The 14,938-nt window shown below is 31.2% G+C and overlaps 1 protein-coding gene across 2 annotated transcripts; it reads right to left on the bottom strand.

Moving 5' to 3' along the window:
• Positions 1-5,574: 5,574 nt before the first annotated feature.
• LOC128163823 (uncharacterized) lies at positions 5,575-13,502 on the bottom strand. 2 transcript variants are annotated; one of them, XM_052827489.1, is made up of 7 exons: positions 13,378-13,502; positions 13,094-13,249; positions 12,823-12,873; positions 12,552-12,596; positions 12,242-12,271; positions 10,498-10,557; positions 5,575-6,361 (listed from the first exon to the last, which is right to left on the bottom strand). In XM_052827489.1, exons 1-7 carry the CDS (start codon positions 13,445-13,447, stop codon positions 6,084-6,086), a joined length of 690 nt encoding a protein of 229 aa, XP_052683449.1. In that variant the 5' UTR covers positions 13,448-13,502; the 3' UTR covers positions 5,575-6,083. The 2 variants fall into 2 exon arrangements, with proteins under 2 accessions (XP_052683449.1, XP_052683450.1); XM_052827490.1 differs by lacking the exon at positions 10,498-10,557.
• Between the last annotated feature and the right edge of the window lie 1,436 nt (positions 13,503-14,938).

Raw genomic sequence — 14,938 nt, 5'->3', positions numbered from 1 at the left:
AGGTGTTCCTATTGTAATCAAAAATCGTCCATAAGTGACAAAAACGATAAATTGTTACAGACTATAGTCAATATAATATTATAGGTGTTGTTCAAAACTTCGAATACTTGCACCATTTGAGTTTATTTTAAATTTATAAATATAAACCGTCAAACCAATGAACTGACAATCTTTTGAACTTAAGGATTACTGTACCATCAGGATCATAAACCTTCAGACTATAGTTACGTATACTTGACAGTGACTGCCTCAAAGTCTATTTATAAAAACACAAAAAATATATTGAAGTTACATATATTGAAGGTTTATTACATCGTGTATACACTCTGCCAAAATAAAGGGATTGTTGCTCTTATCTTTAAAATGGAAGCAAATTGTACACATGTGTATTGGTCAATTATCCATCAAATCATGTTTTTTAAAACTGTATAGTGTGTGCAAAATACCTTTAGGTTTATACAAATCAATTTAAATTGCTGAAAACATTAAAATCAACAAGCAATCGAATATCTATTCCTGAAATTAAGCAATTTTAGATAATTAAATAATTTAGCCCCTATTGTTCATGAATAACGAAATAATGTAAAAGAAAGAAGCACGCAACACGTACATTAAATTTAATAATAAAATATTTTTACAGCATAGCCGATACCTAACAAGCATATTTCGATATATCTAAAATAAAAAATGAAAGAAAAATCAATATGAATTTTTCGATACAGCTTTAAAAGCTAACCAAATTGTAAACATGGCGACATCAATCTACCAAACTAACCAACCATGGAAAACAAAATGTGTCAATAATGTCATAACACCCTTTCCTATGGTTTTAAGTATATATTGTACCTGGTATCATCATCACATACAAATTTCAAGATATTTACGTCCAAAATGTTGACACGCACTTTACACTTCTGTGAATTTTTTTTCCAAAATATGGATTTCCTCTTCTCAAAATGCCTTAATATGTTTTTATTATTAACTTTTAATAGGAACATTTGAGGATGTCCAGGAGAACCAGGCAACAAAGTATGAGGACCATTATCACACCACCCAAGTACCCTGTGGCACGGGCTGATGGACGCTTATCACCAACGCTTAACTTTGTATTAAGATAAGCTGTCAGATTTTTGGTTTCCATCTTCAATATGTTCTTGATTTGGGCAAGTTGCTGACTCAGTTCATTGTACTGTTTGATTTGGTTAGCTTCTTGACTCCAGTATTCGATTTTGTCGAAATAGTCACAACTGCAAGGACACATGGCTTTGTAATAAAGAAACGTATTATTAATTCCTTTTCTGTATGAATAGTAGTGCTATATCTAAGTACCAACTGTATTCCCAAAGGCACGATGAAAACGTACCATTTGCATTCATTAACAATTAACTGTCATGCTATATACAGATAATTCTCTTTATACGAATGCAATTGTCTACTAGTATTCTTTTTTATTTAAGTTTATGAAAGGTATTCACTGTTTTAAGTAAAATGTTTCGTATGATAAACAAATGGCAGAAATGATTGCATTTGAATGAGTAACAGCTCTTCTAAAATATCATTTTAAGGACATCAAATAGCTTATAACATAGTTCGGCTGAAATGGATTACTAGTATATAAGCTCACTTAAGTGTCGTATCACCAGTCTTAGCTTTAATCATATCCATGGTTTTGTTTTGTTTTCTAATATTACTGTAATTTAAACTATGGTAAAAATATATTCGTCTGTTTCTGAACAAAACACAATACGTTAATACAAGAGTCTTCATTTTTTTCTAATTCATTTTAAATTTACATTTTCCATTTGAATTTATATTGACCAAACATGGTTTGAATAAGGTTGGGTTTTAAACACCAAAACATTTTTAAAAATCTTGAAAAAATGATGTGTTATGTTATTTTTATTATTTTGCTTGCATATTAAAATAGTTTGTTTGATGAAATGGCTTGAACTATTTTACCAATCTTAGGTTAAATAAACAAAACACCTTACTTGTTATTGAAGCAGTAGTACAGAATCCTAGGAGAACAATTATCCATATCCCGAGCAGTTTGCACTGGTAAATCATGGCTGTCTTTGCGAGCTAGTGTCATTCCCTACACTTTGACTTTACAATGTTGCAGGCATTCGATGAAAATCAATATTAAAATCTTCATATATCACTGGTATACCCGCAGAAATTGATCATAGGGATTACTCGTTTATTTTTCTATTTCTTTGTTATGTTGTTCAAGCTTTTTAATAAGAACATTAAATGCACTATTCCGGTTAAAGACTACTTGAAAAAACTCAAAAGATGCCAATGTTGTCTGCAAGCATGATTCTTTTGTGTTTTGCTTTCCTTTTAGTTATCAGTTAAAAAAAAGTCTCTCTACCGTGGCGGTTGTCTGTTAAATAATTATTTTTGGGCTAAAAACTTCTTTCCGCATGTCCAACTCTATGTTCAACATATTGTTACTCTTCTATTTCTACAATTCAATCGATTTGTTTCTCCTCATTTGATTGCATGTATAGATGCATCATGTTCATCAAGATCGATTTACAAATTTGGTTCAGAAGGAAGTACAGTAATTCTATTCCAGAACAGGACAGTTACGAACAATTATCGGAAAAAAACAAATTTTTGCAAGCAGGAGAAGTTTTTCTTTTCAAAATCCCCAATGTGTATCTATGTGTAGGGCAATTTTGCATATATTTGAGATTTTTACAGAACTTGATTAAACACATATCAAACTATTAAATCTGACATTGTAAGGCTTTACACCAGTTTTAATTTGAGTTTTCTCCGTTTAGCGAAGCTATTTCAACTAGAAAGAAGAGGCCCATGGGCCACATCGCTCACCACGAGGAACAATAGTTATGATAAAATCAGCTTAATGGAGTCATAGTACAAACTATCTGGACAATGTACAATAATATATGTAGATCCTGTATAAATAAAATCCATTTTCCCCCCTGGATATTCTTATGTTTATAATCATTAGTCTCATTTCTAACAGGATGATTTTATAGTCATATCACATGTTGAGTATTGCAGTTCTCAAAAAGATCCTTAACAATTGTTTATATATGGACTATAAAGCTACATCAAACTCTGAACCTTCTTGTGAGGCCAAAGAATCGTCCTCGAGCCAAAGTCTTAACAATTACTAGTATAAAGAATCATCTGGCTGATTAGTTTCTGAGAAGAAGATTTTTAAAGATTTTCTCTATATCACTATGTTAAACTTTGATCCACTATTGTGGCCCGACCCTAACACCCGGGGGTCATAATTTTCACAACTTTGAATCTACAATACCTGAGGATGCTTCCACACAAGTTGCAGCATTCTTAGCTGATTAGTTTCTGAGAAGAAGATTTTTAAAGATTTACTCTATATATTCCTATGTTAAACTTCGACCCCCCCCCCCCCATTATGGCCCCACCCTATCCCCGGGAGTCATGATTTTCACAACTAAATCTACACTACCTGAGGATGCTTCCACACAAATTTCAGCTTTCCTGGCTGATTATTAGTTTTTGAGAAGAAAATTTTTAAAGATTTACTCTATATATTCCTACAATGACCTCCATTTCGCCCCACCCTACCCCATGGGGGTATTGATTTTCACAACTTTGAATCTACACTATCTGAGGATGCTTCCACATAAGTTTCAGCCTGACTTTATGGTTCTTGAGAAGAAGATTTTTGAAAATTTCTCAAAATTTCTCATTAATTTCTAATTATCTCCCCTTGAAAAAGGGTGTGGCCCTTAAATTTCTCAACTTTGAATTCTTTTTGCCTTACAATAAGTTTTGCCAAGTTTGGTTGAAATTGGCCCAGTAGTTCTTGAGAAAATGTTGAAAATGTGTAAAAAGTTTACGGACAGAGAGACAGACGGACAGACGGACGACAGACAAAATGTGATCAGAAAAGCTCACATGAGCTTTCAGCTCAGGTGATCTAAAAAAAAATGGGACCTCGTGTTATGTGCAAGTAACGTAGAAACACAAAATGATTTATGATAAAGTATTTATTTCATAAAGAACATGTACCATTTCTTGTAAATCAACTTAAATAAATAAAATAAATCGGTGCCAGAAGTTGCAATAAGGGATTTTTCTGAAATAAAATTCAAAATGTTTTTAATGTATACATAATATTTGTTTCTTAACGCAACAGTCAGTGTAAATCAATCATTAATGGTGCCGGGAATGGCAATGTAAAAATTCCCCGAATTTCAAGTTAAACACAATTTTTTTCTTTCCTGTAACTGTATAAAATATTAATTTGATAATTTAACATTCCGTGTATATCAATTAAAATGATAACAGGGAAATGCCTTTTATAAATTCCCTGAACTTTAATAAAATTAAATATGTGTTTTAACAACAAAATTTTATTATTTTAGATATACCAGTCCATCTAAATGAATCAAAATTTATCAAAAATGATGCAGATGACAGCAATGAAACTTTTTCGGAATTTTAATTTAAAAAATACACACCCTATATATTGGAAGATGCAATTTAGCTTAAAATAAATTCATTACTTGACCATTTAATATGGGTTTTTTTTAAGAATTTGTCATTCGCTACATAATAATGAAGCTTGATTTTAAAACAATTACAAAAGGCATTGTTGACTGCGTCATTTGAATATAACATCGACTTTACGGTTTGAATTCGAACAAAGTAAATATTTTGTATTGCAAAAATTATGAAAGTACAAAATGTACCAAGAAAATAACATTGAGAAATGTTGCGAGGTTTTACAGGTGACTTCCGAATGGAGAAAAGATTTACATGTAAACATTCCCTATTATAAATCTGCATAAGAAATCTGTTTTTGTTCCTGTGAATTTTATAAAGCGAAGAATGATAATGTGTCAATGATATTTTCCTGTCAATGATATTTTCCTGTCAATGATATTTTCCTTGTCATCGAACTCAATTGTTTTTTTCTTTCATAGGTAAGTGTATTGTTATTAAAAAGCGTCCAAATGTGACGGAAACGATAACTTGATACAGACAATAGTCAATATATTTTAGTGCTGTTCCGAACTTCAGAAACTTGCACTATTTTGAATTTATTTTGAATTTATAAATATAAACCATTAAACCAATGAACAACGATCTTCTGAACTAAGGGATTACTGGACCCATTAGGGTCATAAACCGTCAGACCATAGTTACGTACACTGGACAGTGACTGCTTCAATGTCTATAAAAACGCAAACAAATATTGAAGATACGGTTTATTAACCCGTTTATTTACTCGGCCAAAATAAAGGGATTGTTGCCTTTAACTTTAGAATGGAAGCAAATTGTAAACATTTGAATTGGCGAATTATCCATCAAATCATGTATTTTAAAACGTAATTGACTATATAGTGTGTGCAAAATACCCTTAGGTTTATTTAAATGAATTTGAATTGTTGAAAATAGTAACATAAAAAGTCTTTGTTAAAGAATGATAATATTTGCCAGGTTCCCGTTTTCCTTTCCTGAAATCAAGCAGATTGAGATATTCTGAATAATTTAGCCCCTGTTGTTCATGAATAACGATATGATGTAAATAAAAAAAAGCACGCAACACGTACACTAAATTTAATAATAAAATATTTTTACAACATAGCCAATACTAAATTAGCATATTTAAAAACAATCTAAAATAAAATAAGAGAAAAATCAAAATGAATTTGTGGATACAGCTTAAAAAGTTAACCAAATTGTAAAAATGGCGACAACAATCTCCTAAACTAACCCACCATGGAGAAAATAACTTTGCTGAATTTAAAAAAATCAAGTAAATATTACTACACGTTGTGAAATTAACGCGCTTTATGCTGTCAACTTTTCGGACAACGCTATGAAATAGCATCATATATTTGTGACGTCATTTCTCTGTTTTGTCAATAACGTCATTAATGTCCTATGGGTCTAAGCATATATAGTTACTTTTAGTATCAATCTGTATTCAAAATTTGAAGATATTTACGTCCAAATTATTGACACGCAATTGCACTTCTGTGACTTTTTTTCTTCAAAATATGGCTTTGGATCCTGTGAAAATGCCTTAATATGTTTTTGATTATCAACTTTTAGTGGGAACACTTGAAGATGTCCAGGAGAACCAGGCAACAAAGTATGAGAACCAGTATGACACCACCCACGTACCCTGTGGCTCGGGCTGACGGACGCTTATCGCCTACGCTTTTCTTTGTATTAAGATAAGCTGTCAGATTTTTAGTTTCCATCTTCAATATGTTCTTGATTTGGGCAAGTTGCTGACTCAATTCGTTATATTGTTTGATTTGGTTAGCTTCTTGACTCCAGTATTCGATTTTGTCGAAATATTCACAACTGCAAGGACACATGGCTTTGAAAATATAAGGGAAATTATTAATATCATAATTAGATTTTAAAAAATACAATAAAGCAATAAATGTTCAGTAAAGTTAGCAGTACAATGAGAGAGAGAGAGAGAGAGAGAGAGAGAGAGAGAGGGGGGAGAGAATACAACACCAGTTTTACAGATTAAGAAATGTGGCCTCTCCTTCTAGGCCTTTATGCGATTTGCAATTTAGATTAGGTTACCAGAAACAAATAATTGCTTCCGTCAAAAGATGTGTGATTCGTAAATTGAATGTTTATTTATTCAATTAAACTTTATCCTTAGTGTTAAATATTTCATTAAACTTTTTACGTATTGTTTTATTGTTTACAATCAGCGATGGGTTTACCATATTCAGTTATTCAGCTGTAGTCGAATACTGGTCGCTAAGTTATCATGAGTAATCAGAAATTATTCGTTTTTCTTATAACAAGTACCTGTTTACCTTTATAGTAAAACAAGAGGCCCATGGGGCCACATCGCTCACCTGAGCAACAATGGGCGTTCAAAAAATATTGTGCCATATGGTCCCTCGGTAGAATAACAAAAAATAAATATTGTAAAATATTCGAATTTTACCCTTATTTTTGCATACACGTTATCTTTGACAGTGTACCTTCATGAAATACTATTTTTTACCAGAATAAGAAAATCCTACGCAAGATTTAAAACTAAACATTTGGTAGGGGTACACTGTTAAATTGTTAACTTCCTATTTCCTATATTTTCGTTCTCCCCCCCCCCCACACTTTGTAAAGCGATCAAAATATATGAGAGCATATAGGTACATTTTTTTCATCAACCACTTACTAGTTATTGTGTTTAAAAAAAAATAATAGTTATTATTTTTTTTTAAAAAAATCATACATGTATAGAGGTGAAAAAGAAAATTGTACCTCAATGTGCTCAATTCCTCAAATTAAAAACATTCAAAAATTTAATTTGTCTTCTCCATTATAATTAAATGACTGTTATTTACCTTGCGTACAAACCAGGATAATTTTTCCGCTGTGATATTTTCTTAAGAATAGCAATAATTACTTTATCCCCGCAACAGAAATATGTAAGAACTATGGAAACTGTTTTAAAGATGTCGTTTTTATTTACTCGTGTCTGAAAAACTATCAAAATTGATGTAGATTTCACATTATTTATTGTATAAAGAGGGGGCCCCAGACAGTAGGTATATACAAAATATCATTCTTTTATTTTGTCTGTACAAGTATTTAACGTACTCTAATTCATATAGAATTTCTAATGTTCAACCAAAATTTCAGCGTCAATCGTAGAATTATAAGCAAGATACAGAGTTCACAGTTCGCCTAGGTTTGAGTCATATTTTGTTCACATGAGTTTATTACATTCAGCTTAAGATTTTTAACTTGGTATTTCCTATTCAGCAGTTAAAATGGAAAAAAAAGAATGGCCTAAGATGTTCAATTCTTTTATTCACTCAAGACCAGTTCACTGGTATTTGAGGTTCAAAATCAGTTTATACAAATGTACACAAACACAGTCAAGTATCACATGAACAGTAGGAGTAATAATGACGAAAAAAGGTGAAGTTTACAATACAATAAGTTGTTAAAGTTGGTTTCTGGAAGAACAGACTTTGAAAATTTTATTTACAAATATTGACAATTTTTTTACTTTTTTAATCTTTAGTTTTTAAGATATGTGTACAAACATAGAATTTTGAGCAAATCTCTGTATCTTGCTTATAATTCGAAGCTTAACACTCAAATATGGTTAGTAAATAGAAATTGTAAACAATTAAACACAAGAAACATGCACTATAACAAATAAAGAACACAATTTATTTTTTCGAAACGAATCATATACATGTATATACATGTATATATACCTACATATTTCCGTCAGCGGTATCAAACTCTATTTAAACTGAATAAACTCGAGAAAATGCCGAGCATCTTAATAAAACCTATTGCATTTATCTACCATTACGCAAAAGATAATACCGAATTACCGATAGAATAAATTGTATTTCAGTACTTTTTTGATACATCAGATTTTGCTTAATTTGCGCAGGTAAATAGTTAACTGTTTGATTTACCTAAGTCTCTTTTTGATTTGATACGTAAAAATCACGAAATACAGACGTTAGTTCCCAGGTCACAAAGCATAAATAATGAAAACGAAACGAAAATCAGAACAAGCTAACACCAACGTCATGTGTGAAAACTGTCAACGCATTGAACTATTTAGCCTCAATTTACTTCACAAAATCGGCACCAATATATTTTGCATGTTTCAAAAATTTCCCTTCATACGCTAACTGTTGCACAACAAGCAAATTCATCATAGTCAGATCGACCCTTTTTCGTATAATGTCATGGCTGCTTTAAACAAAGAACGTTGTTTTAGAAGTATGGAATACGAGTCTTGGTAAAATCGGTATGAAAACCCGGACCGTGGCAAAATAAAAGCCAGGGCATATCGGCAATCGTCAATTCTAAATACGCATTATTTTGCAGCAATATCTACAGCGAATACAAATATACTGGTCCATCAAATATCCTGAAATTTTAATATGATTGGCAGATTAATAACTGCCAATCTTTTGTTTTGCCCAGGCCAAGTCTTGCCTACCCATTTTACAGGATGCCGAACCGGAAGCTATTAAATTGATTGAAAAACGCCTTTCTTTTATTATTATTTTCGTAATAACTCAGATTTGAAACAGGAAAGGATTATTTATGCTAAACTACGTTGAATTGGACTCAGTAGTTCTTGAGAAGAAGATTTTTAAAAATGCACCTCCTTTTTCTACAGTTTCGAGGTTTTCTCCGCTTTGAATACAGATCGGACTTTTATTTCTGCAATTTACATTCGCCCTCCCAAAAGGATGCTTTGTGCCAAATTTGGTTGAAATTGGATAAGCGGTTTTAGAGAAGAAGTTCAAAATGTAAAAAGTTTACAGACGGACAGACGGACAGACAGACGGACGGACGGACGACGGACAAAATGTGATCAGAATAGCTCACTTGAGCTTTCAGCTCAGGTGAGCTAAAAAAAAATGATTAAAATCATAGTTCATTCGAAATATTAGGTGAATAAGGTTTAATGCTAGGTATGAAATAATTCAGTAATGAATGAGTGTAAGTGTGTAATTCAGCAACTAAGATAATATATGTTTGTGTTAAGTCTGCAATACGGCCTGTGTTTTAAATCAGCTAAGATGGGGGTGTTCCAAATTCCAATTTAAACTTTGTAAATAACAATTCATAATTTCAAGAAGCTAGGAATCGGTGAATTTAGCTACCTGAATGTAACAACAAAACTGTATTATCAGAATGAATTTAAAAGTGAAAAAAAATATTTTTTAAATCATTAATCTTAAAAAGGTGCACAACTAAAATACATGTACAGTATTATAAACTAAAATCTTTTTTTCAAATGCATTTGAAAAATACAGATAAAAAGCTGACTATAATTGATATTAAAACACATTTTACACTTATTGTTTTGTGCCCAATTATCAAATGTATGAAAACAGTAACACACGCTATGATGATACCGTTATAGCTGCAATGATATATACGTGTATTTGTCAACCATTGAGTGAGTAAAGGCATATACCAGTTTGTAGTCGAAGTTCAACCATGCATGTGTATGTAAATGTATGTGTACAATAAATTACGTGTAAACGATTTTTAGTTAAATATACTTAATATACTTAATAAAAATTGTGTCTTATTTGATGGATGAATTAATGTCCTTTATTTTTAGACCACATATATCTTCACGCAACTCAAAAAAGTGGTAATGATGCTAAAATGATCCAAAAAAAATAAAGAAAACATTATAACTTTATATTAGTATTAATACTCCTGTAGAAAATACATTTATCTTTCCAAAATATTAAACAACTAAACTCACGATAAAAAAAAAATCAGATAAAAAGCCTGATTGATACTGGTAATGTAATAAAAAATATTCATAAGTTATCATAATTACAAGAAGGAAAATGATCTTATGCAATCCATTACTTCTAAAATTGGATGTAATCAGCTTTGAACTGTAATTTAATCAATTTTTTTTAAAGTAATCGACCCAATCCCTGTTTACTATGAAAGTGAACTAATTTATAACAGTCTTACCTTCACTTGTAGCTTGGTTCTGAACAGTATGTTCATAAGCAGATGTGGTTTCGAATGTTTCTGTTGATGACAAGGTCGTCATTTCACCAACGTTTATAAACATTTACGTATGTAGCTGACATAATATCATAAATCAAATAAATATTGGATATTCAATTAGAAAGTGTATTGCCAACAATAAAAAAAAGCTTTGAATTAAGTCTAAAATATTTCATTTAACTCTTCACGTATTAACACTTTGTTTTTTTAACCATGAAAGTGAACATATTGATAACAGTTTAACCACATGGAGCTTGATTCTGAAAATTGTGTCTATTAGAAGCTGTAATAAATGTGCTCCCGGGTTTTTTCTGTTCATGATAAGGTCGTGCTGTTCCCTATGTTAATAAACATGAAAATGAGCTGCTGACAAAGTAAGTATTATAAATCAGATATACCGGGTATATCAAACAAATCTTCTTTTTAAAAATTGATTGCTTTCACATTTAATTTAGCCCTTGTTTAAGTTTGAACTATTTCATCAAACCTATCACGTATTACAATTCATAACAGTGTTACCAACGGTTGCAGCTTGATTCTGGACTGTATTTTCAGAAGCTGTCATAAAAGTGGTCTCGTGTTTTTCTGTTGATGTCAAGGTCGGGCGTTCATTTATATTAATGAACAAAAAAATGTATATATTGTTTTCGAGCAAAGTCCATTTCATACAGATTCATGCATTGTAGATATGTTTACTCCTAAATACATGTAGTTCCCAAATTTATATACTGATATTTTTTTTTTTGGCCGCATTGTGCGCACGTTTTTTTTGGGTTTTTTTTGTTGTTGTTGTTGTTGTTGTTGTTTGTTTGTTGTTTTTTTTTTGTTTGTTTTTTTTTGGTTTTTTTTTTTTTTGGGGGGGGGGGGGGTTAATTAGCATTGATTCCCTGTCAAAGGTTTGGCATCACATTGTTTTTGGAGTCGCAAAGGATTACGTCACCGAATATGATCTATTAATCAAGAGCAAATAATTAAAAAAATGTTGAGATTTCGTATAGATATTACCTTTATACGGTCAATTTAAAAAAAAAATTAATGATCAGTCAATATATTTTTTTTTTTTTTGGTTGAACTACCATTTCCTTTATTGACTATTAGCTATAGCCTACAGAGTTTAATAGTGATACATTGTAGTATCCACTGAATTAATAAATTATAAATTCTGAAAAGGAAACCTATGTTTTTCGAAGTCAGATACAGTATTTAGGGAAATATTCGGCCCGTTTTATTCTCGCCCCTTTTGCCCTTGTCGTCAGCGGGCAAATTTAAGACTGGGCTAATTTCAATGTCTCAAATTATCACTTTTTAAACAGAACTGTATCTGGACGAATTCAAAAAGGGGCAAAACTGTTTGCAAGTGTAGAAGGGTACAGAAATTATATGTAGCGAAAATAACCCTGTATGCATTAACTTTTGGCAAAGAAAACAAAATATACATGCATTTCTATAATGTAAATGCACCAGCATAATAGTGTGCCAAATTTACAAAGAAGAGGAGATTAAATTTATGCTAAAACACTATATTCATTGATTGTAATGAGGTGGGCTTATTTTGATACATAAGATTTATTTTCAATGAAAATATAAAACAAACGCTATAAAAATGTTTAAATATTAAATGCGAAAAGATACAAATATAGTGAAAATATGTACAAATCAAGTTAAAACAGGATTAATATCAAAAATAATTTTAAAGTATAATTACCTGTGAGTAACTGCCTACATGTTGTATCATCTGAAAATTAAAACGCTTTAGCACGTTATAAAGGTTAAAGAGAAGTTCAACTTTATATTTTAACATTTACAATTTCCAGTGTATGTGATTAAAAAAAATCGATATTTCAGAAGTGGTCATATATAACAAGAGCATGTTATTTTATTCTTTTGATCAATAACTCTAATAATTTGAAACAAATAGATTGAACGTTATATCTGCATTATTTATTGCTAAAATTCTCTGCATATGTATTTAAAAACGATGTTAACCTGCGTCAGAGATAAATGTATAATAATACCTGTCAAAACTAAGGTTTTATTAAACTCGAGATGATCGACGAGCTCTATTAAAAAAATAGTAAAATACGTCAGTATAATAAAAATCCTCATAATGCATTTCTTCATTTAGATGCACCACGATCATTAGTGAACAAAAATTAGAATGATTTATTGATGTTTGTATTAGCGTCGTTATTTTTTATTTAAATGTTATAAATAAAATTACTGGTAAATTACAACGAAAATAAATATATCATTTTAGTGTGTCTCCCTTAATGATTATGTACTTACTATTATAAAGATCAGGATTACGACAGTCCACAGTTTGACTGGTATCTGTATCTGATATAAAAACATTACTTTTTCATGTTTTACTTTTCTTTGTTGCATGTACAGTGTGCATTTATAAAAAAGACAAAATGATTGCAAATATATAACATTATTGGCATGCAAAATATTTTCTTGCGGTTTTTTTCTTCAAATTAAATTTAATTTTGTTTGCGTTCAAATAATAAATAAATGATTTATTTAATTGTTAAAGATAAAAAATGCTTCGACTTACTAAGACAACTGCAAATTGAGGAAAAAGATGTTTTAGTTGAGTCTACTTTTTTAATTTCGCTTGTTGTTGTTTGATACCAGTTTTTCTTATTGCAAACACACAACTCATTTCTTTGGCAATGTCCCCAAAACCTGCCATCATCACAAGCATATGAACCTTTAAAAAACAAATTTTGCTAATCTTAATATGTTTGTCAAATGAACCTTCTTAAATTGCTCATGGTCTTTTTTATACATTGAAGTTAACCATTTGTCCAAACTTGCTCAAAAAAAAAAGAAACTTACCTCCTCCCGAAAAAACAATGATGCTGATAAGAACAACGATCCATTCCATAGGCAGTTTAGTAAGCATCATTGTCGCTTTCAAACTAACCAAATTCACAGCGATGTGGCTTTTAACTATTAAATGCAGCAATGTGAATCGATACTAGACCACCTGATTTGAAACGTCTGCCCCCACAGAGAATGAAAACAATTTTTTTTATTATATTCTAATAATTCCTTACGTTTCTAGCTTAGATTAATAAAAGGTGCATGTTAATTAGCTATTATAATGTTTCAATCATCTCCAGACGTATCAGAAATTTTATCCCATATAGTTGAAAAAAAAGTTTCAATTGCTACAGAATTGGTCTTGAAAAGGTAAAATTCATAAAGCTCTGTAACCAATTTTCTAAAAAAAAATGTTAATGCATTTTTAAGACAAGACAATCATTTTTGCATTTTAAACATGTTTTTCTAATTAAAAATTTAATCATATGTGTGATTAATTATTGACATTTTAACTTAATATCCTTTACATTACTGTTGCATACAAAATATCTCTTTATACATTTTCTATGGTAGAGGAAACTCACTCCTCCTAGGCAGCTGATCCTGTCTCTGGGGTTTCCCAGAGGTCCTTAATTGCTCTGCTCTGGACTATTGATTGAATACCTAATTGTCCACGGATTTTTCTCAGTTTTTCCCGATCATAAAATTTTTCCCAAATTACAACAATTTTCCCGATAATGCCATTTATACCGTTATGACATTGGGCGCACGACGGGTGTGACCGGTCAGCAGAAGATGCTTACTCCTCCTAGGCACCTGATCCTACATGTACCTCTATCTATTTGAAGGTCCGTGTTGCTCTGCTTTAAATTTGTATTTAGTTTTATGGTCTTTTGAGTTGGTTGACGGTTTGTTGTTGTCATTTTTTCATTAAAAGAATCATAGAAAAGATCTTTAAAACGCGTCTGAAGCAGTGGCAGATATATTTGGCCCATCGAGCTGCTACCGACAAGAATGATGGGCCATGATCATTGTACAGGTACTAATGACGTATTTTTTTTCTCCATGAAAGACGGTTACCTCATTTTAGCAACCAAGTCGAACGTTAAAAGCATCAGGTACACTGAATTACATAAAAACAACACAGATATGAAGGTCCACTTTTCTAAAAAGGAATCGGACATGTTTTTGCATAGACTTCAACATGCATTGCAAGCCTTTTTGAGTGATGCAATTGTCAAAGTGTCACCTATAGTTGGCCAAAATAGGCCATGGCTACGCTAGAACTAATTGTTGGGTCATAGGTTATCATATGTTATTTTGATCATAATTGATTTTTGCCTCCTTTTTTTTTTTGGCAATGCTGTCTTTTTGATTTTTGAACAACTGGAGTGTAAAGCAGGTTAGCCTGTATTGTTTGGAGATACTCAACAAAGCATTAATTGATGCCTGGCTCCTGGCTGTGGTATATATCGCCAATAAAATCATTATGAGCCATTGTTTGCATGATAATCTTTTTTACTTTAATGCTTTAAGAAGCTTTGAAAAAAAAAATCTTTATGACGAATTGTTT

Source organism: Crassostrea angulata, chromosome 9 (genome assembly GCF_025612915.1).
Source record: "Crassostrea angulata isolate pt1a10 chromosome 9, ASM2561291v2, whole genome shotgun sequence".
Taxonomy (NCBI): domain Eukaryota; kingdom Metazoa; phylum Mollusca; class Bivalvia; order Ostreida; family Ostreidae; genus Magallana; species Magallana angulata.
This window is presented reverse-complemented; position numbering and strand designations above follow the sequence as displayed.